We start from the raw sequence: 27,791 nt of genomic DNA, 5'->3' as shown, positions 1-27,791 counted from the left end.
TTTTTGTCAAACAGGCAAGTTTCTCTCCGTTACGCACGTACGCATAAAAAAACCAAGCCCGAAGACATGTCGGCGTTCACCCACGAGGAGCGGTTTTTGGCCGCCGTTAGGGACGGCGATGTATCTTTTGTCGAAGACGCCCTAGACAGGATCGAAACCCAACCTCTCGATGTTAACTGCACGGATAGGAACGGAAGAACTGCGATTGCTGTGGCCATCACCCGAGGGAACCTTCGTAAGTTCATTTTTTTTTTCATTTACTTTTTTTAAGTTTAGGTATTTAAGTATATATCTTTTTATTCATTATTTTAAAATTTATCTATCTAAGTACTTATTGATCTATTTATTAACCTATCTATTTTTTTTTCAATGTATTTATTTAACCATCATCAGTTACAATACAGTTGCACAGATACATACCAACATTACACGTAATTATCGTCAAACAAATTGAATATCAATATAAATACAAAAAGAATACACTAGCAAAAGAGCAAAAAAAATTTGGTGACACCGGAGAAAGCAGAGCGTATGAATAGGGGTCACCGAGTTAAAATACACACTGAAAACATACACTGTTGGTCATAAAGGTGGAATGTTTTTTTTTCACCAAATTTTCACAGCGTAATTATTACAACATGATTTGAATATGGCATTTATGGTGCATGATAATCACTTTACTTTAGTATTCTGCCTTTTACACACGTTTGACAGTGATATTTTACAAGTTTATGTCCTAAGCGATGGATGTCATGAGCCTAGAACAACAATGACGACAATATACAGTAAATTAAAGGATCATGAGATATTTATTTTCAACCTCTCTCAGTTTTCCAGATGACTTCTTTTTTGTGATTTCATGGACAAATTAGCATCAAACCTGAGTCTTTGTTCTTACTCAGTCACTAGTATCGGGTATGTCCACCCCTGGCACGAACCAGCGCATACAGACGTCGTGGCATGCTGTCCACTAGCTTGTTGATGACGTCAACAGGCACAGCGTCCCATTCTTCCCTCAGAGCATCTGCCAACTCCTGCAGATTTTGAGGAATGACCTCTCTGTTGTTGATGGCTCGGCCTAGGGCAGCCCATGCATGCTCTATGTGGTTCATATCCGGCGAACAAGCTGGCCATGGCAACTGTACGACGCCCTCTGCCTCCAGGAATTCCCTTACTGCAGCGGCCCTGTGCGGTCTAGCGTTGTCATCCTGCAGTCGGAAATTGTGCCCATACACTCGTCTTGCATATGGAAGACAGTGGGACTCCGCCTCCGCCTTGAGTCGTCTCGTGGATACATTCATCGCGAAGGTTTTCCCCGGCTAATCGACGAACTCATTGTCTCCCATCCTTTCGGTCGAGGATGAACCGGCTCTCGTCCGTGAAGACCACATGTTGCCAATGTCTTGGATGAAGCCTTCTGTGCTCCCTAGCCCAAAGAAGACGAGCTACTCTGTGGCGAACAGACAGGCGTGGACATTTGGTCAACCGTCGTGCTCGGTAACCATGTTGGAGCAATCTGCAATTAACGGTTGATCGGGAAACGTTGATCCCATGATATCTCCTCCACAAGCGACGAAGACTGCTCGTGGGCAATTTCCGGTTTCTGCGGCTGAAATTCAACAGTTGGCGATCATCTCTTCTTGTGGTCAATCTGGGACGTCCTGGATATTTCCGTGGCCGCACATTCCCCGCCTCACGTTGACGTTTCAGGATCTTAGAGACTGCACTCTGTGATATCCCTAGGACTTCTGCGATATCAGTCTGCTTGTAGCCCTCCTGTCGCAGTGCTACCACTCTCTCGCGTGTTGCTGTTGGACCAGGCACAGTCCAGGGAACGTCTCTACCGATTTTTATTTCAAACCGTACAAGGAACTCGAAAAAAATGCAACCTTCTTATACATAGTGCTAAATCAGGGAAAGGGACAGAAAATCATATGCATAGGATTTTATAGTCTACAACAAAATAATTTATTACGTAATCCAAATTTCTCATGTTATAATGTCACCTGTGTAATGGGGAAACATTATGTAATCACTCAATTACCATTTTGTCTACGCGTAGCCTTTCAAATACCAACAAAAACTGTCGATTTTTATTCAAAAATATTTTATTCCACCTTTATGACCAACAGTGTACAATAAATAACTAATGATGTTGTAATGGTGTTCTAAAAAAATCATTTGGTCATTACTAATTTTCAGCTATATTTCTTATTTTGAAATTTATCTAATCAACTTAATTTGTATTTAAATCTGATGCAATGTACTTTGTTTATCAAGTGTGGTGATCATGAAAACGCCAATGCTGTATTGTAAGTTTGATCATTTCAAGATCTTGTGCTTATACTGTTCTGTATCATCAATGTATAGAGCTATTATAGCTCCATGATCAATGTATTCTTATATTTGATGTTCAGTTCAGGGCTAGCTTCGGACATGGTTGTATCATATTTTTATGTTTTATTTGTATTGAATAAATGCTAAATTGATATATATATGTTCAACAGTTCAAGAAACAATTGAACATCCGTATGGCGCCACAGAACTGTTTAAAACATGCAAAAAGCAGCAGGTTTTCAAGGGAAATCTTGAAAAAAATGATTATTTACATTAATTTTGTTACGATGAAGAATGGTAGGCCCGAATACAGTTGAACAGAGATGCCCTGACATTTGTTTTGCTTTAATAATCTGCACGGTATGCCCTCTTCATATGGCAGAGCATAGTTGATTCACATTCTATACCAGGGCCCTGTCTTGCACAAAGTTATGATTGATCCAAACAACTCAAAAATATGGAAATCCAACAATGTCATAATTTTTTATCCGGGAAATTTACACAATGTCCGTTGTAAGCAAAACAAAAGCACACTGAATTTTCACTGAAAATTCTGAATGTATGACTTTTAACATCATATCTAGAAAATATTTTGAACAAATTTCCATTTTGGATGTTGACGTGGCTGGCCGTCCATAGTTGTCGTTGATCGGATCAATCGCAACTCTTTGTAAGACGGGACCCTGGTGCCCATTTTTATACCAGGGTGTACATTGCTGAAGAACGCTAGTGCTTACATGAGATTCGAACACATGACCCGGAATCCTGAGTGCGAGGCCAAACTACTACACCACGACCCTTTCCATTACACTTCCCACGACCCAGTATCAAATTAACTAACGTTATTCCTGGTTTATTTTTTTAATTATTTGTCTTAGTGATCCTGAAACTACTTCTAAAGAGTAATGTAGCCATCGGCGATTCGCTACTCCGCGCTGTGGATACTCAGTTCTTCGAGGCAGTGAAGCTGATACTCAAGCACTCGGAATCTTTTGGGGTAAGCGAAACTTTTCTCATAACAGTCATAACTATTTTTTTGTCTACGACTAAAATTATGTAAGACTGGTGTTACGATACTGCAACAAATAACAATGAAAATTTAGTTTTAAATTTTATTTTCTTTTTTTATTACAGGAAATACATGTAGATCAATCAACAAAATAAAAACAAAACATCTTACATGTCTTGAAGATTTAGATGTGCAATCCAAGGTTATGATATTAGATCCAAATAAAATCCAAGTTGGTTGGCGAAGATTCCGTAAATTAAAGTTCACAATAATGGCGATGATGAAACTGATGTTGAAGCACAATGAATAACAAAAGAGTCACTGTAACGAGTTGAAGTGTCCGTAAAGACGATGTTGATGATGATTAACAATCAATTTCAGCAATCCATGGGTTGAAAAGCGTTCATTAAAACAGCTTGATGATCTCGATGAGAACTGAGAATTTCTCTCTCAAAGAAACTGCAAACAGTTCATTGATGGCGTGCAAAATTTCACACAAGATAAATATTCCAGGTGGAAATAAACTCTGCTCTGACATTAAGTCTGGTGTGAAACTCTGAGTTCTGATCTGATGTGGTGATCTCCTTGAAGAAACTGCCAGCCTATATATAAATTATTCACTATTCTGGAAGCTTCTATTATTTACTATTCTGGAAGCTTCTAGTATTGTCTACAAAGAGAACATTCTCCTCCTTTCTGGATCATTCAAATTCTAGAAGACTCTTGAATGACCTCAGTGAAATTAACAATTGTAAACAACAAAGCTAATCCTATTGTTCATTTCCACTACCACTGGGAATCCTATTGTGTAGCAATCTCTATTAAAATATAACAAAGAGTACTCAAAGATTACTCATGTCTAACAAAGCTTTACTGAGACATTCTGCAATATTCTTAATCATTCTATGCTATGAATATCCTTAAAGAGGAAATAACTAAATAAATGAATGTAATTGCTCTTACACTTCTTCTTATATATAACACTGGTCTATCAAGCAATATGTCTAAATCATTATAACTAACCAGAAATAAGCCTTAACAATGACTTCGGAGCAAACTGAAGACCCAGTTGCCCACCCGAAGGATTATATGCCCTCGTCACACACAACTGAATTTCGACTCCAAAGTTAAAGAAAACAAAACTTTGGTTATAATAAATGGAGAAAGTTTGACAAGCATTCATCAAGGTCGAATGTAACATAGGAAACGTACGATGTTTTAGGTTCCACTTTCTTACACAAAGCAGTGATTGTAAGACATGGAAATGATGAATTTAGCACGTTATTTTCCCCCATCGGGAATTATTTCTGATATATCCTCAAATAATTCACGGAACATGTAAATTCACTGTACGTATGGAACCCTCTTTATTATCAAATTTATTTTTTCACATATTATAAATTTAAAAAAGAAATAGAGAATACCTGATATCGTTTCCCCATTGTCATGCCGAGCAGCATGCACATATTTTTTTTGTGAAACGAACTTTAAAATACCTTATTCTTCTTATTTTACAACCACTTTTTTTAATGAGATTTGCAGTGATATTATTTTGTTTGTCTGTTTCCTCTATTTGTTCCAATCAAATTTTTGTTTTGGTGGACTTGACCATTTATTTTGAAACATGTTATTGACTCACTGTTATATATCAGTGGTCCAACGTGAAATAACAATTCAATTTGTATTATGCATTATTATATACCGATTAAAAAACTATTCTACCAACATACCTCTTCCAACCATACACAATTTATCATATTTAAAACCAAAAATCATAAAGCACTCAGTGAGGTAAACTCCATAAAATGCTTAATACACAACCCAAATCGTGAAATTTCTTGGCCCGTCTTTTTGTACGACAGTCAAGATCAAACTGTGTCTACTTTTGTTTACCAATAATTTTCGTTTTGTAAATAGAAATTAATCAAGTTGAAATCAAGCAGGGATATAGCTAGGGTTGTTCGAAATGAGATTATTGATAATTAGTGACATCTGTGACTTGACGGCCGAATGAGCACAGCATGAACAAAAAAGGGCACGTTTCGATCCTAACAACCCTCGTTTTATCCCATGCTTGGTTCCAACTTGAATAATTTGTTACACTGGAAGATAATCATGATGGGGTTCTTTCGGGGGAACTTACTTTTGTTGCCGTGTTTATTTATGAAAACGAGAGATTAAACGGATTTATTCAAAGGCTAGACATTAAATGATAATTTTTTTCTCGTTCATTTTGTTTGATTTAGGATCGACAGATGGCGATAGTGAACTGTCGTTCAGAAACAGATGACTATCATCCTGAAATCACTCCCATTATTCTAGCTTGCCACCATAACAACTTTGAGATCATCGATGTAAGTATCTGATATTGGTCCCTTCTACGATTCTCGTTTTTTCGCCGTTCTTTCTATTTTTCTCCCCCCCCCCCCCACAGTTTCTATTCAATGTTCATCTACCCCTTTTTTCTTCTTCTTCTTCTTCAGTATTTTATACTTAAACAATTTAAAGAACATGCAATTAAAAGATTGAATCCCTGTAAAAATATATAAATAGGTGGATGACCTTGTGCCTCACAACAAGAACAATTTGAAATAAACATAATTCCATTTCGTCACAACACCAAAACAAAGGAAAAACAATCAATTTTAAATCAAGTGAGACAGCTGAGTATTCCCTGATTGTATATCAGCCCTTAAAAAAATATTATTTCCTCTTTTTTTCTCCCGCATTCTTTACATCCATTTTGGTCTAGAGGTGTCTCCTTGAAGGGATTGGGAATCTTTGTGAGACGTTCCTGAAGATCCCCTTACATATTGAACTCAATAACATTTTTTTTTTTTTTCTTATATAGATTATTTTGAAGTACGGTGCGTTGGTGCCCAGCCCAGATTCCGGCGACGCAGAACGGACGGCAAAGCACACACTGCAGCGGTCAGTGGGGACACTCAACATCTACAGAGCTTTATCCAGTCAGTTCTACATCTCAAAAACAAGCAAGGACCCAATGGGTATGTCTGATTTTCCGTCTTTTATGCTACAATCCCATCACTGACTCCAGACCTACAGAGGTTATTCCATTATTACCAATGATCGACAATCGTTCGGATTGGAGTCGGTTTCGTTGACTGTAGCAATCTATAATACGATAATATATATTTTTTTAAATAATATTATATTACTTTATATGTTTTATATGTCAAAATTGTATTATTCTTGAAATATTTAAGAAAGGGGATCCCCATATATTTTCTAACTATCGCCCTATAACTTTGCTCCCTAGCTTTTCTAAGATATTAGAAAATTGATTTACAATAGGGTTTTTAATCATTTAAATAAATATAATCTCCTTGATGACTCTCAGTACGGTTTTAGAAAACAATCCTCCTGTGCACATGCCTTAATTGACCTTCATGATTACATCCAAAATAAATTAATATACAAAGTTCATACATTTAGGCTTATTTCTTGATCTATCTAAAGCGTTTGATGTTATCAACCATGATATTCTCCTCTGTAAATTACAATTTTTGGTATACGTGGTGTAGCCTTACAGTGGTTTAAGAATTATTTGAGTAATCGTTTCCATTTCACATGTTATAATAATTTTGTTTCCGATAGAAAGAGGATCCAGTGTGGAGTCCCACAGGGCTCTATACTCATGATACTGGGTCCTCTCCTTTTTTATCTATATAAAAGATCTGAGCTCTTCTTCATCCTTTTTTCGTTTTACATTGTTTGCCGACGATACCAACTTAATTGCACGTCATAAAGATTTCAATAGATTAATATTACAGGTAAATAGAGAATTAGAAAATGTTATACAATGGTTTGATGCTAATGAATTAATTATAAACAATGACAAAACGTGTGTATTATATTTTAATAGAAAATCCCACCCATATAATTGTAATAATATTAGAATACTTATAAACCATGTTAATTTGAATGTGTGCACTTCAGTTAAATTTTTAGGAATAATTCTTGATGATACTCTATCTTTCCAGGACCATCGACAATATATTGTAAACAAAATATCTAAAAACATTGGTATCCTCCGTAAATTACGTATATCCCTACCTCAAAATGTATTATTTATGTTGTATAACTGTTTAATTTGACCATACTTATATTATTGTACCATTACCTGGGCAGCAGTGGGGAAAACTAAATTAGAATCTTTATACAAACTGCAAAAGAAAGCCCTTAGAATATGTACAAATTCTCATTTTCAAGCTCACTCTATCCATTCCCATAATACCCGCTCATGTATAAAATACCATTACCCAAAGATTTCGTCTCAGTCCTTACTCAACTCTTTTAGACACAACGGTCCCCGTATTTTGAACAATTTACCTAATACTTTTATGTCATGCACTACATTGTCATCTTTTAAGGTCTTATTGAAGAGACAGCTCGTCTCTTCCTATTCCTTGTAACTCTATTTTAAGTACCTATGTATCATGCGTGTCATGGTGTGTGTGTGTTTGTATTATATCGTAACATGTGTTTCTTTTGCCTGTTTTGGGGGACTATGACTTACAAGTTTTTTTTACTTTCATATTAGTCTCCAATTTCATTCATTAGATTAAATCTCGATTGTTGCATGTTACTTTGTACATGTATTTATTTTATGATTTTATGATTGAAATAAAATTGAATTGAAAATTAATTGAAAAATATGAACTTTGATGCGCATTCATACCATTTTGAACGGTAATTCATTATCATCATCATCATCATAATAATCAACAACAATTAAATCGTCATCATTATGATCATCATCATCACCATCATCATCATTCTCACGTACCTAAATCAAACCTTGATTAACTTCTTGTAAGCTCGGTAAACAAATCCAGTCGATTAACATCTGAAGCCGTTGCTGCTCTTATTCTTCCCACCCTTGTTACTGTTCTTGTCGTTCCCCTTTTTCTCCTCGCTATCTTTACATTCTCTCCTCTCTTATCATTTATCTAAGGTGATGCTTTCCTTCTGTGTCACCGTCTACGTCAAATGAGTGGTCTCGAGTACGAGTTCAGAGCCGAGTATCTGGAGCTTGCTGATACCATAGAAGAGTACGCTGCCGACCTTCTTGGCCAGGCCAGAGACTCCAAGGAGGTGCGTAGAACTTCTGTATAATAAGTAGAAGCTGGATAACTTTTAGGGTGACGCGATATTTGTTCCTGGACAATTGATCCGGGCTTAATTTCGTCTAAGATGTAGGGTTAGGGTTGCAATAGGGTTTATGTTATGTTTAGGGTAGGGTATAGTACGTGTTAAACCCAGGGTTGAAGTTGGACATTCGATTAGTGTGTGAAATTTAGAGCGGAGCAATTGTCGCCGGAGCAAATGTTTTTATGGTTATGGAACCATAATCGAGTTACACATTATATAGCTACTTTTCATGCTAAGGGGGCGGCTCCAAGTGATATGTTGGGGCGGGGGATTGTAAAAGACCAGGGGCCCTTAACACAAAGCTTAGCAATGATCGTATAACTTTTTTCACGATTGATTGACTGCAATGTACATTCAATCGCGAAAACCAAGTGAACGGTTTAATCGTTAACGTTTGTGTTACGGGACCCTGGAGAGAAGGAAGAGTAGGAGAAATAGTATAAGAAATAACAGGAACATGAAGAAGATGTAAAAAGATTAACAGATGTAATAACAGACAGAAAAAGACGACGATGAAATAAAAATAGGAGATTAGTTGAAGAAAATCGTTTGGTTGTCGGGATGGAAATGAAGAAGGAAAAGAAGAGAGAAGAAAAACAAAAACTGAATAGGAGTAATACAAGAAGGAGGAAGAGAAAAAAATACTCTGCAGTAGAAGAGGATGAAGCAGAAAATGAAATGTGAGGAAGGGATGGAGATCGGTCCCGTCTTACAAAGAGTTACGATTGATCTGATCAACCACAACTACGGAACGCCAGCTATGTCAACATCTAAAACATATGTTTGTTCAAAAATGTTTTCTAGATAATGTATATTCATACATTTATAGTTTTCTTGAGAATTCAGTGTGCTTCATTTTGTTCACAAAGGACATTGTGCAAATTTCCTGAAGAAAAAATGTATGACGTTGATGGATTTCCATATACTTTTGGTTGATTGGATCAATCCGAACTCATTGTAAGACGGGACCCAGGGCTTTACAATGAGTCGCGATTGATCTGATCAAATGACAATTATGGAAAGCCAACAACGTCAGCATCTAAAATGCATGTCTGTTCAAAATATTTTCTAGGTATGATGTATATTCATTCGTGCACATTTTGTCTTGGCATTTCAGTGTGTTCACCTTTGTTTCCTAAGAGAAGTTGTGTTAATTCTCAGTATAACAAATTATGAAATTGATATAGCTGATGTTGATCGGTTCGATCACAACTCTCTTTGTAAGACGGGGTCATGATTAACGGACGGGGGAGAGAAGAATTAAGACGAGGACTGAGAACTCGAATAAGAAATAACTAGTCACAATTTCTGTCTATTTCCAGCTCAACAAGATCATGACCCATGGTCCGAATAAGATCAAAGCAGGAGTTACGGAGGATGGCGCCACTCTACAGAAGGTCTTCATGGCAATATCTTACACCCAGAAAAAGGTAGTATATGTTTTATTTACATTGTACACCGTAAAAATGCGGTGTTAAAACGAAAACCAGTTGGTGTCCCTTGGAGACCGTACCCGGGGTGTAAACATTACACCCTACAGATTCAACACAACACCAAACTTATAAAGGTAACAGCCAAAGGTGTAGTAATAAAACTATGGCTTTTAACTGACGCCACAATTTTAACACCGGATTGAAACGATGTGGTACTCTATGTACACCAGTTAAACACCATGATTTTTGCAGTGTAACATAGGATTGCATATTGCAAGGGGCTTGCGTTCTTTTTAGCATTGATTCTACGAGGGGCAATTCCATGGCATAATCTTGTATTTGGTAGTCCGACCTTCGTTTTCCTCCTTTTCAACATTATTTCATAAAAATATATAAACTATGTTGGCGTTTACCAGTATTTGAGAGATGCTTCGAGTTAAATCTATTTAAAAGAATTGCAATACGCAATTCTTTGATGTTCACCTTTTCATATTAATTCAACTTTTGTCCCTATTTATATCCATGATTATATATTTTCATCACGCTTACTTCACAGTTCGTGGCACATCCTCACTGCCAGCAACTCCTTATCAAACGTTTCTTTGGCTCATTGGCTTATACACGAGATTGGCCGCTATGGAAACAGCTTCTGATTAGTCTCCTGATAATGATTGGCTATCCGTTCATCTCGATCGTCTACATCCTTATGCCAGCGAAGAAGGTCATAACATTTGTTGACACCCCGTAAGTTCAAACGATGCATTCTTATTTTGATTATTGTAAAGTCAGTATGTATAATGTATATATTTTGTATATAGTGTAAATACATTCGTGTTATAGAGTTTGTTTCTATGTAACTTTTTAGAATTTTGCTGATTATTTTGATCGTTTTTAATCGCATTTACCCTTTTAAAAATGTCGACAGGAGGGTCTACATCTTACAAGCTTTGGTTTTTCAGTAGGCCCCTCTACTTTATTCATCTTATTGGTACATTTCAATTGAAATGATTTGCTATGAAATGTACTTTAATTATTTGTGGACATGTATATATGAATAAATGAATAAATACATAAATAAATGAATACGTATAAAATTGTACCCTTTGCCACAAAGGTCTGAATGATGCATAGAATAAACTAAATATTCAAAAATATGATTTCAATCAAACTTATTTTTTATTTCTGCCAGGGAACCTGTTTACTGCATACAGAGTTTACTTAATAATTATACATACGAATTCATCTCATACTATTTCTAAATGAAGCGTCCAATCCATCGTCAGTGTTAAATATCGACATGATGTTTTTTACATCAATATCATCAAGACAGAAAAGATTAAATTATGCGATTTCACTTTCTACCGTAAGTCTTCAACCTTTCTATGTATTTCTACTTACAGATAAAGAACAGTTTATTTACAATAGGCTTGCTCGGTTTAGTTGAAGATTACTTCTGGGATTTTTTTTTACAGGTTTGTTAAGTTTCTGATGAGTGTCGGATCCCGGTTAACCTTCCTCATATTTCTACTCATTGCAACCTCGGCTTCCGGAACCACATCCGAAGATCCGCAAAAGCAATGGACCCGGATACCCGTACCGCTACTCTTCCTTATTTTAGCCTGGCTAGTTGGTAAGCCCTTAATTATTCTGCTGTCTCGAGTCCAAATATTGGAAATAGGTCTAGAAGATAGAAGTAGTTTAAAAAATATATAGCAATTCTTATAGATTGAGATTTTCACTCAAAATTTGGATAAGTCCCCATTTTTCCTCTTCTGGCTTGCATCTAGTAAGTAAGATCGCATGTTAATCTAAAAAATAAATAAATAAGTCAAAAGGAACGCTGGAATAAACAATTTGATTTTTTTTTCTTAGAGGAAGGGGCAAGTGCCCCTGTCCCCGCTGCGTTCGATAACGAGAACCTTGTGGGTTTCAAAATTGAATTTTAATCTCACGAAGTTTTTTAAAATATGTAATAAAAAGGGAATTTGTTTTGTTTTTGTTTGTTTTTTCCCCGGAGGGGGAGGAGAGGGGTGGCCTTATTTCTGCTGTGTTTAGTCAAGTAAAATTCAAATTAATCAAAGTAATCACCATTCATTTCCCAATCAGGAATGACATGGGCGGCTGTCATCGGAATCTATCGCCAAGGGATCAAGACATTTATCACGAATGGTCAGAACATTCTTGAATTCTGCATCCTCCTTCTCTTCTGGACGGCCCTCACATTGTATCTAGTGGCTTATCTACAGGTAAGGGTACATAAGAACGACACCCTTGTGACAAGTTAGCCGGTATGAAAAAAAAATCGAAGAATAAAGTCAATGAGAGCATTTAAATGTCGACATATAAAACATGGGTAATGCGATGGAGAACCTCTCATTAGCAATCCGACCAAAAATTGTAATGTCACCAAAGGACGGTAGATTGCCAATTCGTCTACTGCCAACTTGTCCACTCACTACATGGTCTACTTTCATTTAGTCTAATGCCATTCCGTCCATCAACATTTCGTCTAACCACCATTTGGTCCAATCATCACTTCGTCTAATCATTATTACGTCTAAGACCATTTCGTCTCATAACCAGTTGGTCTAATATCTATATCATTTTCATTAATTTTGCACAATTAACACTTATTCCAATTAGACCAAATGGTATACAGACTAAATGGCTGTTGGGCCAACTTGTTATTGGATGAAATGGCAAGTATTAAAAGGCACCTTCAATAATAAAATGAGAAATATGTATCACTTTGAATATCTTTGAATATACAAAAAGTAGAAAAAAAAGCAATGACAGAAATCTAAAAATGTGTTTGATGTAGCATTCACCGGTCCGTGACGTCAAATTCTTGAAATTATACACGTGTTAATAATCTTCTTTGTATATAAGTGATATACGTTTCATTCTATTGTTGAAATTTCACTCGAATTCATTCAGTAATTCGGGCCCAAACGTAAGTGGTACTTATCTTTCAAGGGTGGTCACTTTGCAGTAAATTTAGCTTTTCTGTATGTTTATGTAAATGGCGTTACATGCATTTGTGTGTTTTGTCATTCACCTGATAACCTTACCCGAATTATCATATTACTATGTATAGGTCGCGTCATTTGATTCATATTTATATGGATCACAATGTCGTATCGCATTGCATTAATAAAAATAAATCGTGGTTGTTGTGATTCTGTTTATGCAGGGCGTTTATAAATTCTCCAATATCTTCCCTTTCTTCTACAGTAACTCTCCTTCCACCTGGCAATATTACTCCTTAGACAGTTTTGTTCATGTAACCGTTGTTTCTTGTTATAGTTATGTTACCTGTGCTTTACTTTTATTTTTCCTGCTATCAATAAATTATTGCAATGTTTTCCTCGATATTCTGTAAAAGAACGTCTGCGATTCATATTCACACAATTAGGTAAAATCGATGGTTCTTTAAATGGTACTTTATATTGTAAAACTGTAGTGGTATATTATTTTTCCTGTCACAATCATGACAATTTGCAAATTTTCCTTGGTAGCATTCTTGATTTTGATAGGGTTTCTTTTTTACAACAAAATGCAATAACAACATTTGCAATATACATAGTCCCCCAGATCTAAGCTGAACTTCGATCAAACCTTCTAATATATTTTCAGGCATTGACACGATTTATATGCATACTATATACAGAGTTAAAAAGCAAATATATATATATATATATATATATATATATAGATTACTTACAAGAAACAACGAAAAAGTATCAAAATGGGTTTTTTAAAATGACAATTTTTTTACTTACTGTCGAGCTGTGTAATGGCTGATATGTCTGTCGTGAGCTGTGCCTTGACACACCTTTTCAGATGTTACGACTTTTCTGATTGGCTGAGTATTATTCAAATTATAAGAATGTCCCCAGTTCTCCCCTACTCAATGCAATCGAATTGAATGTGTTACTCCCCTTGCTTCAGACTCGAGAACCTGCCGTTGATAGCATTGCCCGTCGTGACATCGATCTCGACCAGCTCAGGGAATTTCTGCAGAACGAGACCGTGCCCGAGCTCCGGGACTACATCGATGAGGTCGTCCGTAACGCCAGCCTCGAGATTCAAGCCAACCAGAACGCTAATCTTACTGAGTTGATACAGTCCGTAGTCAGAAAAACTTGTAATGAAACTAGTAAGTACATCCTAACTCTTTTCGCGTTTTGTTATTTTTTGTAAATGAAAGCATAGAGTAGATTCAAACTCAGTTGATGTGCTATACCCGGGTGCTATATTTCCAAATGCAGAATATTATACGATTACTAGAGTAAAAATGTTAGACAAAACATTGGATTGATTGATCCTTCATAGGATCCTGTATCCGAAAAAAGAAAACTATAAATCATACTTTCCTTTTTATATAGAGAAAGGCAAAAAAGCTACACCCACTTTTGATTACATAAGCTATCGTCCTGATCTTCTTCAACCATGTTCTGCGCCGAATTCCTTATCAAGAAAGCAATGTTTCTTTTAAAGTGATCTTTGATATGCACATTATAATGATTGAATAATGTTTCGTCACAAGTCTTTCAAATATTCACGCTACAAGTTCGTTGCCATATAAACAAATTATTATAGTTTGTTTTAAGACAATATTTGGTCGCCTGAAAATAAAATGTTATTTAAAGTAATACACCTTTTCACAATGTTAAAATACTTTATCAGAAGTTCATATATCGAGACGAAACTGCAGTACTGTAACCTGCTGGAAATTAACAGTGTGGCGTGATGTGTACAATGTGCCCACATTGTGGACTATAGGAAGATGAGAATCACACGGTTTAACGCTCAAATTCAACAGTGTGAAAAATATTTTACAGTGTGGACACCTCAACAGTATGGCTGAGTGGGAGAACGGGAAACTGTGCCCACACTGCTACAATGCTAAAGTTAAAAGTCTGACGAATTCACACTTTGTCCACAAACTAAACTGTATGGCGCAGTGTTCTTTCCAGCGGGTATATGACCACGGTTAGATTGTGATGGCCATCTGTGATAACTGCGCTGTGATGAAATTGACATTATTTGCTGTCTCTATAGGACCACACACTGTGAAGTGTTAAAATGACATCCTCGAATTTTCTACATAACACCTAGAGTGTTCAAGAAACATCCAGATATGTTGGTATAACTCTTATGGATGTTGAACTAACACTGTAAATTTGACACTGAAAAAAAGACTGGAGTGATCATCAATGTACACCGACTCACACCATTTTCTTTCTGTTTGGAGAAGACTGCTTAATTACGATGTATTTTGTCTTTTCCCTGCAGCCACAGAAGTGCCCCCGATGATGACTACCACACCTGTGTATTCTGGTAGAGTGTCATTGCCGCCTGACCATCCATCCGTTCTAGCTGATGCCTTCTTTGCTGTAGCTACGGTCATTGCCTTCCTTCGGCTACTAAGCTTAACGGTACGACACACTTTCCCCCTTTTAAATGAAATATCATTGCAATTGTGCAATTACAGAGACTCTAAGGTATTTTTCCTTACCCGATAGTTTCCACTATTTACAAACTCGCTTCCTCGACTTATATAAGTCGTTCCCTCGAAGTGTAACTCGTCCCCTCGACTTAATAACTCGGTCGCTCGACTTAAAACCTGGTTCCGTCAACTCATTGTTGAAAGTCGTAGGGACGATTTAGGGTAAATTCAATGTTAGCTTGGGGCTTCTAATTTATCAATGCACAAAAATAGAGGTGTTTTGGATCAGTAAATAAGTTGGCGTGGCCATGTCACCCGTAACTTCTTAAGGTTTCCATGGCGAAGTAGAAGAGGTTTAGGTGGTCCTTTCAGGATCAACATAATTATGCCCACGAAGAAAACAAGGTATTCCGCGAAACCCTCCTCTGTCTTCATGTTACCTGCTTAGTGTTAAATTTAGATCAGCGGTTTTCCAGTGTACTTCGATATATAATGATTTATTAATTCGATACATCCACCAGGTTTCCTCGCAGTTGGTCGGGCCCCTTCAGATCTCGCTGGGCGGTATGCTGTTCGACATCGTCAAGTTCATCCTCGTCTTCATCATCGTCTGGTTCGCCTTTGCTCTCGGTCTCAACCAGATCTACCAGACCTACGAGGAGTACACCTACCAACAGTGCAGTGCCGACCCCGACGCAGCATGCGACTACGGTGCATTCGCCAGGTAACAATAAGCCAGTTCGTAGTTCCACTCTGCGCATGATCAGAAGATTCTGCGCATGAAGTAACTACGAACTAGTCTATTAGGTTCTCGGAAGTGAGTGCAATGGGTATATTTGGGAGTTCAAACGTCCACAAAATGTCTGTAAGCCATCCAACAGTAAAGTTCTGTCATTGCTCAAAGTTTGAGATTTAAACTTCAAGAACCATGTCCACTTTTTTCTTATTTTTTCATCTATACCTGACATAGCAATCACTGGCATAAAGAAGGGGGAGGGGTTAGGGCCATAGACCCCCAAATTTCAAGCCCCTGAAATAAGGGAAAAATTGAAAGGGGTGAAATATGATGTTATCAATATTGTGTCAGAATCTATCACAAAATTTCTTTGTATTAGAAAGTTCTAAAGAAAAATTTGCTGGCTTCGCTCGCTCACAGCTTTTTAGAATTCCGGTCCCTTTTAAATTTCTGGCTCATTACATCACTGATATCAAAATGGCATTATTAAAAATTAAGATATTGTCATCATGTACAATAATTTTCATAACATGTTCTTCTGTAGTTTCTGATTCATTTTAACTTGTGTTTCAGGTGTATCTCCTTAAAAAACGAAATAAAATACAAAATAGGCGCATATGGTGTTTTCATAATATCTTTGCCTTGATAGGCAAAATCTAAGGAGCTTTTACCACGCTTCAAATATTTTTCCCCCACTCAGTGTTGGATTGTCAATGTTAACACTCTTCTGGGCCCTGTTCGGATTGGAGTCTCTCAGCATTATACAGCTTGAAAGCGGCATCAATCACTACTTCACCGAGGCTGTGGGAACGTTCCTCTTCGGTCTCTATCTCATGTTTGCTGTGGTCGTCATGCTCAATGCTCTCATTGCTATGATGAGCAATACCTATACAAGAGTCGAGGTAAGACATGAAAAGTGGAACAATCTGATTCTGTTTTATCCAAAGCAAAAGAAAGTGGAGATCAAGGGAGGCGAGTTTAATACATGTAAATCTAGGGTTGAAGTTGCCAACGATTTCATTAAAGTTGGGTGTTACAATCGTGTACATGTATGATAAGATCTATTGGATATACCGGTAAAGAGAAAAGATGACGCTTTAATTTACCCTGATCATTTCAGGGGGTGGGTGTTGGTCTAGAATATACATATATATATATATATATATATATATATATATAAATGGAAGTAGATTTTATGTGATTATAACCGTGCACAATATTGCTCAAAAACTGTTTTCTGTCAAAGAACGATTTTTAGATATGAATTAGGCACTTCGTACTGTGTCATGATTATTTCTGACCAATGTTCATTTTTTGAACAGGAAAATTCGGATACTGAATGGAAATACGCTCGAGCACAGATGTGGGTGAGTTTCCTCCAACCTGGGAATACGACGCCCCCACCGTTCAATGTGTTTCCCGCCATTCGAGACTGGGCAGCAATGTGTAGGAAACTCGGTAGTTCGTGTTGCCGCAGGAGTAAGGATGAAAATGTACGTACACATGTTATCTGTCCCCGCATTAAAAGAATATTGGAAAGTCTCGCTGATTGTCTATAGTCTGCAGGCACAGATCCTGATATTAACTTTGATCAACGAGTGGGTCTCCACGCAAAGACTAGCACATACAAAACCTGACGAGAGGGCCTTCAGTACACAAGGCATTATAGGCTGCACATTCAGACCCTTAACTCGAGTTAAGAGTTCACACAGCAGACTAGATTGCCTACGTATATGAATTAATTGACGAACAAATGAATGAATAAATGGATGGATTAAAGAATAAATTAATGAATGACTTGCTTGATGGATGGATGGATATATAAATTGATAAATTAAACTATATATCACTTCTCCTAAGAAAATAATGGTATAAATGTATATAGGCCTGAAATATATGACGACTCTTTCCGAGTTAAAGTGAGCTTACAAATAGTTATTCCGAAAGTTGTTAGACAACTGAACCTCCTTACAACCAGAAAACAATTCTTAAAAGGGGGTCATCAAAATTCAGTCAAGGGGCATTTTGTCCCTGCCCCTTCACGTACGCTCATGTTACAATCTAATCAGTACATCATTAAAAATATTTAAAACGAACATATTTCATATTATTTTTAGATGAATATTATTCTTATATCAATAACAGTAATTTATTTAACCAAAAGGGGAAAATATTGAAATGTAATACCAAGTTAGCTCAAAATTATAGATGAAAAATTTTGACATACAAGAATATTCTTGAGTTTATGTTTAAAATTGATATTTGTTGATTAAATTTGATTGGAAGCCTTTTTGCATAAATTTTACCCTCTTGGTACTACTCGGTTGTTGGTTTTTTAGGATATTTTTGAAGAATATACGGGAAAATTAAATTTCCAAATGGGCGATTCCATGCTAGAAAAATCAGTCATTTTCACAACACCTTTCAACATTCTGTCCAAACAAACGAGGAACTTCAATTTGTTTTGTGGTTATATTAAAGTACTGCTGGGTAGTCATGTAAAACAATGACTACCAACAAAAATATGATGAATTAGGGGTGAACATGTTGCGTGTCGTACGGGACATTTCTGCGTCCCGTACGACACACAACACTTTCACCTTTAATTCACCCGTACTCAAACATTTTTTGTTGGTTATCAGTTTTTCACATCGCTACCCACACTAGCTTTATCATTGACAAAAAAAAGAAAGTTTTTTTTTTTTGCTCAAGCATTCAGCTAAGAGACTATAAATTGTTGGAATTGCCCAGTTTATAGAGCCTCCCCTTCGTAAGTTATAGGAAACTGCAGTAGTAAGTACACGTAAAAAACCGGATGAATAATGTTTGTTTCTTCTGCCTCGTACATTGTATCTCATTGGCAGTGAAAACCTAAAATGTATTTAAAATTTTTATTAATCTCACCAGGGCAATTCGAAGAAGCGAGACAGAAGTCAAGAGGAATACACAGTAAGTAAACTACGAAATAAAATTATAATCATGTATCTTTACACATTGGCCCATATTCTGAAGTCAGCTTTGATAAAAGGTAGGGTTTATCTATGGATAGCCAATTGTGACATAAATCTCAAACAGTAGAGGGTTCACTTTGTCAGTTCATTGTTATTTTGTCGCACAAATTTATGAATGTTGGACACTGCTATTTTTGACATTCGTGTTGTTGTTTTTCATTTCCGTAAGATTAAAACTATCACACAATATTACAAATAGGATGTACAGTATATACAAATCACATAAAATTACGGCTAGTAGCCCATATTCAGCTGCCACTATAATTGTTACTGCTGGTCTTCCATGGGGCCAGTGCAATGTAAGAAAATTAATATGACAAATCATAAAATGAAATATAATCCATTGATAATGATACAACAAGTTACAAAACAAAGTTAAACATAAATGAAAAAATACATATATATATTAACATAAGGAAAAGGTACAACTTAAAAAAATATAGTGTGTTAAGTTTATGAAGGTGATTTTTAAAGTTAGTTAGAGTGGGAAGTTGACACAGATTAGTGGGTAATTTATTATATTGTGAGGAAGCTCTGTAGACGAATTTTCTTTCACAATAATTGGAATTTGGTTTAGATAATGAAAGCGTGTTAAAATTTCGGAGGGAATATGGAAGAAATCTAAAACCGAATCTGTCTTTCAATTATTCTGGGGTCGAGTTACTTAATACTTTATTAGTGAAGAGTAGGAGGTGTATTTTTTTACTGTCAAATATAGTTTGCCATTCAAGGCGTCTGTGAATTTTGTTCGTAGAAGTATGAGATTATGGGTTAAAATTGGTTATTGCAGTTGCAGTTGTGATAAACAAGTTTTGCTGGTAGACCGCCAAATTACATCTCCATAATCGAAATGTGGTAATAAGATAGATTTATTTATCAATTTAAGTTCGGACATGTTCACATACTGTCTTAATCTACCTAAATAACTGACAATTTTACTAATATTGCTACACATGTATTCAATGTGAACATCGCATCGTAATTTATCATCCTCATGAATACCAAGACATTTAAAGCTATTCACTTTTGACAATTGCTGATCTTTAAATTTTATGTTAAAAATAGAATGTTTTTAAGCATGTTCCAAGTAACATGCATACAGTTTTGTCGTAATTGATCTTTGAATCGCTATTATTCATCCACGTTACCAGACCTGTAAACTCTTTATTTAGGACATTCTCCAAAACTTCAGGATTTTTATGCGATTAATGACTGACCGTGTAATTTGCATAAAGATGAAATTTGCACTCATCGAAAGCAAACTTGATGTCATTTATAAAAATGATGAACAACAGCGATCCCAGTAAAGAACCTTGTGGTACACCTTTCGTAATCGCCTTTTCGTCAGAGGGAGTACATTATTGATACCAGTTCTAATTTTCCTGTTGGATAAATAGTTTGTAAACCATTGTAATTCTTTACCTTGACACCAATGGATTCAAGTTAGAAAAAAGAAGTGATCGACCATGTCAAACGCTTTTTGCAAATCTACGAAAATAGTGCTAACGTAGGAACCACTATCTTTCTCTGAATATAAAACCTTTCCTGAAACCCTTGAAAACCAGACTTTATTTTATCACAATCAATTCTCTCTCTTAAAGGTGACGGTCAAACAACTTGTTGACCGGTATATCTTAGATCGTACGACGCTCGGTGCGGATTCGGAGGCTAACGTAACTCGATCTGATATCATGGCTATTAGGAACGATATTGCTGTTTTCAGGTTAGACAATATGTTAATTTCATTTGGTTGGAGTTCATCATTTTTCTAAGGGTGGATCATTGAAGCACATTATTTGACGGATGTCCAGCCTCTACCCTGTTTCTTCTTTATTACCTGTATATCTGGACAGCTTGGGATATGATTATTAGACCATACTGTATGGGAGTTAAGAAGAAATTTAGTCTAATTATTTTTTCCAAAACTGTATGATCTGTATCTATCTATCTGTCTATCTATTCATCTATCTATCTTTCTATTTATTTATCTTTCCATCTTTATTTCTTTTCTTTATTTCTGTCTTTCTTTCCATCTTCCTTACTGCTTATCTGTATGCTTGTATACCAAACTATGAATTCCTTTCTGCTTAACGTCCTGGCTTTGTGCATGCCTTTTATTACATAATGTCTTTGAATAGAGGTTCTCCGGAGAGCTGTTGCCTTCTAGAAAGGCTATTGTATCATTTCTATTCCATATAATACTCCAATAATCGGCCTGTCCTACATACAGTTGATGCCAAAAGCTTACATATACCCATGGAATTCAGCGAAATTTGTTCGCTTGCCAAGCATCATAAAATTTACTATATCTTCAGAAATATAAATACTACCATGACGAAATTGGTATCAAATGAAAGAGCGTATTCAGTTCTTTCACATGATTGGGATGATGTTGGGATTAAAGTATATTTCAGGTAGAATTTTTTTTGAAGAAAAAAAGTGATATTCGTGCCAAATTCTATTGTTTGTCATTATATTTTCAAACATTGTTTCATAGAAATAAATACATGTCAAGATTATGACACATGTTCTATCATGATATGTCACCACTGAAAAAAAGTGTAATCTAAAATGTTTGGTGTTGAGAAGAAACTAGCACAAATAAATTTTATTTTTAGTTTGTCTAAAATATGAAGATTTTTTGGCGAAAAATTGACAACTATATATTTTCCGCTCCTGATGACAAAGCAATGTGATGAAGGGGCATGACATACTCATTTGTTTGATACAAAATTTGTCATGATAGCACAAATATTTTATAATATATATACATATATAAATATATACATTGCGTCCCAGAAAAAAACGAACCGAGATTAAGCGATGATTTATCATAACATAATCACAAATACAATAGACAAATGACCTTCCAATGTAAAGCTTAGAATCTCCTCTTTCATCTGATATTACTTAGATCTTTCCCCATTCACGCATGAGTGTGCAAAAATAATTTGAAGAAAGGATACCAAAAACTCATTTGGCGGGGGTATCTGAATTTCAAAAAGAAAATCACATGCCTAGAAAGTTCAATATCTGCTCTTTTATTTGATACCTTAATCATAAAAATGGTCAGGAAGTAAAAAAGTTATGTTCCCTCGAAACAATGCTTGTATTTCCATAATTTCATTAAATAAACGTGTTTTCACCGGTCTCCCACAGAAGCAATCGCATGGTTAACAAAAGACTTAATGCATGGCTGATTGTCAACAAAACGGAGTGTCAAGTGAGTTTGAACGCTAGCCTGTAGAACCTCTTAATTTTATGAAATTATTGAAATTCAAGCCTTATTTCAAATAACCAGAACTTTTTTTTATTTCTTGACCATTTTCTGTAATTGAGGTATCAAATTAAAGAGCAGGTATTGAACTTTATAAAAGTGTGGTTTTCTTTTTGAAACCCAGATACAGCCCGCCAAATGACTTTTGGTATCTCTTCTTCAAATTGTTTTTGCTCACTCATGCGTGAATGAGAAATACTCTAAGTAATTTCGGATGAAAGAGGAGATTCTAAGCTTTACAATGGTAGGTCATTTGTCTATTTTATTTCTGATTAAGTTATGATAAATCATCGATAAATCTCGGTTGCGTTTTTTGTGGGACGTACTGTATATTATGAAATACCTCTTTTGAATTGACCTTATTTCTCCCTGTGTTCTCGATGAAATTTTCTGCAACTTGTAATGTTACTGATCATGCAGACACGATAATTTACATATATTTTTGCGTTGATAGATACGAGACATTCAAATCTCTGAAGGCATCGGAAGTATCCTTCACAAACCTCAAAGGCACGCTGGGCAGCATCCAAACCCAACTCGACAAGGTTGACATCATGAACACTAAAACAACCGAGCTCGACCAACACGTCCGCGATGTCCGACGACGCACGACGGAGATCCACGGCACGGTGGACGACATCATGGAAAACCTCACGAACACTCTCACTAAGGTTCGCGGACGGGGCGCCCAAGGGAGAGCTGTACGACAGAAGATGGGATCAAGTGGTCTAAGGGTGACTGAAGAACATCAAGAAGACGATGCAGCCAGTGAGACGCCCTCTACGTCGTCTCTACACGAATCAGCCAGCTCATCGCCCTCGACTCGAGACGACGGCGAAGACACCGAAACATGAATCCTTTGAGCTAGTCTATCTGAAGTAAATTCAAGGGATTTGCAAGCTGTACTTTTTAGCTACAGTCTCTGGCAATAAAGCAGAGACGCGGTCTGAATTTAAAGAGAGAGAGAGAGAGAGAAAACGAAATGAAACGATGCCTCATTTCCATTTGTGGTGATTACCTGATTGAGTTCTCAAAACCAGAATAAATGAGTGACGGGATATGTTTTCCGAGCCCAAATGAGAGAAAGTGGGTACATATTGCTGCTATTCCTACATTGCATATTTGCTTAATTCATTATTTCATTTCATGTTTATTTCGAACAATAAAATATGGATTTTCATTTTCATTTAGTCTAATACACAGGATTTTCTGCATATATATTACCACACCAACGGCTTAAAGGGGAAGTTCACGCTGTAGAAGATTTTGTGGTAAAAATAACAGGAAAAAAAAATAATAAAAACATTGGTGAAGGTTTGAGGAAAATGCATTAAAGATTAAGAAAGTTAATAAAGTTCTATTTTTTGTATTCGTTGACATCATAAACGAGCAGCTGCCCCACATGTTATGTAATATAAAATGCATTAATTTCATTTTTAATGGTTCGTGATGACTTATTGTTCTCTTTTTTAGGAACGGGTGTAAAAAGATGTGTCTATTGTTATACAGAAGGTAAAGTAAAAAACATTTTCAATTTTCTGAGAAAATTACATTTCACTGATATTTTACCACAAAATGTGCAGGAGAGTAGCTCGAATATGAGGTCATAAATCAAATAATTAAAATTGTGATAAATTCTATATTGATCGACTTTTCTCAAACTTTTGGTAATATATTGCATGATTTTTTTGCTATTTTTACAATAAGATTTTTGTCAGGGTGAACTTCCCATTGTTTAAAAGTAATATTTTTGCGTTTGTTACTAAGGTGTTGAGAGAATTAATAGATAAAACCTGTAGTCTTTCGTTGGTATATTTATTATTTGAAAGAGAAAATGCTTAGCAGAATGAATTATTCTTATATAGAACGGTGAGATGATATTGCATAATAAACGTTTTTGGATCAAAGTTTTGCAGCATAGCTGATATTTATCATTTCCTTGTAACTTTAATTGCAGCAAGTATCGTTTCATTTCATAAAAGGATTTTGTTCATTGTTAGTCTTATTCCTTTTTATTATATGTTTGTTTAGAAAAATTATCAAATTATACCAAATCAATATCTGATTTCATACACTGAATTTATCGCTTTGTTTTTCTGTTTCTTATTGATGTCGTGTTTGTATACTTTATAATGTTATTATTTACAGGATATATCTTAACATGTTTGACATGTTTATAACAGCAACTCAAACTGGCGTAAATGACTAATAAAAAAATCTAATTGATCTAATCTGGGCTCCGTAACACAAAGGTTTGCGATGAATCGCTAATACGACAGAGCCGCACTGATTGGTCCCTTGTCAGTATTTTAAAATTAATGCGCGTGTAACATTGATATTGATTGGTCAGTTCATTTAGCGATTGATCGCTAATCTTTGTGTTACGGAGCCCGGGTTTATCTATCTAAAGTATCCGATAGGATGATAATGGGTTATGTACAAGTTTTCTATTTCGGTAGGTTCAAATATTCTCTTTGATCATGTATAATGCATATTACTCTCTTATGAGGGAATGCATAACAAAATCTGAAAGCTATGAATTTGTTTCGGAAAGTTTGTAGATAGCAATATGTTCCGTTTATACCATGCTTTACCATACTTATCAATCATTTGTTGTTCATGTTAGATTGATTTTCAATAGTATTTACCATTGATCTATATAGTTTTATATAAAGAATAATCCCAGTATAAAAAGGATTATAGTTACTTATAAATAAATGTATTAATTGAGTGCATAAATTGATAAAATGACTACTTCACATTGTTCTTATTTCATTTATTTTTCAATGCATCATACTTAGAGAATGAATTATAGGATACCGAGAATAAATGAATTCATTTTTAAATGTATTCTTCATATTTATTTGATTTTGTAAAAATAATATTTTGTTATTGCGTCATTTCATTTTATTGGCACAACACAGTCATTTTCATATCATTTCGTCTTCATTAATTTTAATATTTATGTCGTAACACATACACGGGTCAAATGAAAAATGAATCAATATCTTACGAAAAGAAGGGAGGATGAAATTGTGATAATCAATTTTTATTTGGAAAAACAAGAGAGAAATCATATATCCTCTTTCGACGGACGAATATGGGGAATATTTGAGAACTTAAAAGGAGGGGGTATATTTTGACGCAATAATGGTTTTGAAGGAGGCGCGATAGCTCAGTCGGTAGAGCGGGGGATTCGTATTCTGGTGACCCGGGTTCGATTCCCACTGAGGCATTAATCCTCAGTACCAGGTCCTTCGGAGAGGACCTTAAGCCGTCGATCATTTGGTTGCTTGCTCACAAGCGTTCATGCTTTCTTAGCAATCAGGTAAAAAATCACCACCAATCAATCAATATTTCTTTTTTATTATGAGTTTTATTGGTTTTGCAATCACAAACATAATCACATTATTTAAATAATAATTAAAAACAATGTACATGTAATAACAAGGTAATACAGTTTAGGCGAAGATTCACTTAAAGACAAAACAATACCAGTTATTACAGTGACAAAACATACGGGTAGCTTATCCAATCCTGAGACTCGTTGTTTTGGGGAAATGAAGGAAACATTAAAATGTTAGAATCTTCCCTTTTCCCCGTCCCGATTTTGATGAAATGTTTAGCATAATTGTACTTGTTTGATTCTGTTATTTGTTTTGGGGGTAGACTTGACATTTAAGAATAAATCTTATGTAACAAAAGATCAAACGCTAAATGCCACTTTTCCTTCGAGCCACTAATTGAACTGAATTAAATTTATCCATTAAATAAATTCCTTTCACATCGGGTTTACAAATGCATATGCTCATATACAGAGTGTCATAAGCTTACAATACGGATGAGAGTACAAACACATATGACTTATGTTATCTTTAAATAAAAAATATAAAATTGCAAATATAACCATTAATTCATTATTCAATGTGATTGCATCTCCAGCCCAGATAAAGAATAGGTCTGTATAACGTGATTTTAATTGAATAGTGGAACATAAATGCATTGAAAATGAAATCAATTGTCTGTACTAAGACTGGGGATGGAATAAGAAAGTGAGGTAGGTAAATTTCATGTAAAAAAGATTAGAAAATGGAAGCTATAAATTTCATTCTTCATTATGAGAAAATTGCCCTCCCCCTTGTCCCAGCCTATCTGGAAAGCGCAGTGGCCGCGGAACGGTTATCAAAGTGGGGGGGCTGACCATGCTAAAAATCACAATCATATGGTCCTTTTTACGTTTTTGTACACGGTTTTGTAAAAAAGTGGGGGGGCTGAAGCCCCCCCCCCCGGTTCCGCGGCCCCTGAAGCGTACTATTAAACACATGTTGAGAATTGGGAAGGAATGAATGCTTAACGTGCTCTGTTAGTGTAAATAAATAAAAATATCACAATCTTGTTATCTGATAATTTGCCTTTTTTTTAAATTCAATTAGCGAATTGCTTACGAATTGGATTTTTAAAAAGAAAACATGGGATTTTTGGGCAATAATTCTAGGAGTAAAAATTGCGCACACCATCTGTAAATTGAATTGGTTACTGCCTTTTCAGCTTTTATCGGACTCTTTTCCTCATTTTCTGAGGGGATGAGTAATCATCACAAGAAAATAATCACACGGACACGCCCAAAGTAGGTTAAGTGTGATTGCAGAAATAAATGAGAGTTGGCCTCCCAATGGGGAGAGAGGGAAGAGGCTGACAGACATACATAGGGGGAGAAAGAGACATACACAGAAAGAAAGAAAGAGAGAGAGAGAGAGAGAGAGAAAGAAAGAAAGGCAGAGAGTGAATTCAAGAGTTTTAGGTCAGAAATATTTCAAATTTAACGCAAGGGTCAATTTTGTGAAAATAGAGGGGGTGGTATTATACAGTGCGTCCCAGAAAAAAACGAAACCGAGATTAAGCGATGATTTATCATACCTTAATCACAAATACAATAGACAAATGACCTACCAATGTAAAGCTTAGAATCTCCTCTTTCATCTGATATTACTTAGATTATTCCCCATTCACGCATGAGTGAGCAAAAACAATTTGAAGAAAGGATACCAAAAACTCATTTGGCGGGGGGTATCTGAATTTGAAAAAAAATCACATGCCTAAAAAGTTCAATATCTGCTCTTTCCCTCGTTCCCTCGAAACAATGCTTGTATTTCCATAATTTCATTAAATAATCGTGTTTTCACCGGTTTCCCACATAAGCTATCGCGTGGTTAACAAAATACTTAATGCATGGCTGACCGTCAACTAAACGGAGTGTCGAGTGAGTGTGAACGCTACCCTGTAAAACCTGTTCATTTTATGAAATTATTGAATTTCAAGCCTAATTTCAAATAACCAGAACTTTGTTATTTCTTAACCATT

At 35.7% G+C, this 27,791-nt stretch overlaps 1 protein-coding gene across 1 annotated transcript; it reads left to right on the top strand.

Moving 5' to 3' along the window:
- Positions 1-6: 6 nt before the first annotated feature.
- On the top strand, positions 7-25,070 carry LOC129266325 (short transient receptor potential channel 4-like). The gene is made up of 17 exons (XM_054904168.2): positions 7-235; positions 3,216-3,334; positions 5,593-5,700; positions 6,198-6,354; positions 8,325-8,464; positions 9,844-9,951; positions 10,511-10,698; positions 11,427-11,584; positions 12,061-12,200; positions 13,906-14,113; positions 15,253-15,395; positions 15,928-16,130; positions 16,843-17,044; positions 17,465-17,635; positions 19,050-19,091; positions 20,755-20,876; positions 22,885-25,070. The coding sequence occupies exons 1-17, from the start codon at positions 67-69 to the stop codon at positions 23,282-23,284; spliced, it is 2,778 nt and encodes a 925-aa protein (XP_054760143.2). The 5' UTR covers positions 7-66; the 3' UTR covers positions 23,285-25,070.
- Positions 25,071-27,791: the final 2,721 nt, after the last annotated feature.

Source organism: Lytechinus pictus, chromosome 8, assembly GCF_037042905.1.
Source record: "Lytechinus pictus isolate F3 Inbred chromosome 8, Lp3.0, whole genome shotgun sequence".
Taxonomy (NCBI): domain Eukaryota; kingdom Metazoa; phylum Echinodermata; class Echinoidea; order Temnopleuroida; family Toxopneustidae; genus Lytechinus; species Lytechinus pictus.
The sequence above is the reverse complement of the archived record's forward strand: the minus strand, read 5'-3'. Positions and strand labels throughout refer to the sequence as shown.

Coding starts and splice junctions, on each gene's coding strand:
- LOC129266325 (XM_054904168.2), top strand. CDS start 67: ATGTCGGCGTTCACCCACGAGGAGCGGTTTTTGGCCGCCGTTAGGGAC. Junction 9,952..10,510: donor TATCTTACACCCAGAAAAAG/GTAGTATATGTT, acceptor CTTACTTCACAG/TTCGTGGCACATCCTCACTG. Junction 19,092..20,754: donor GAAGTCAAGAGGAATACACA/GTAAGTAAACTA, acceptor TCTCTCTTAAAG/GTGACGGTCAAACAACTTGT.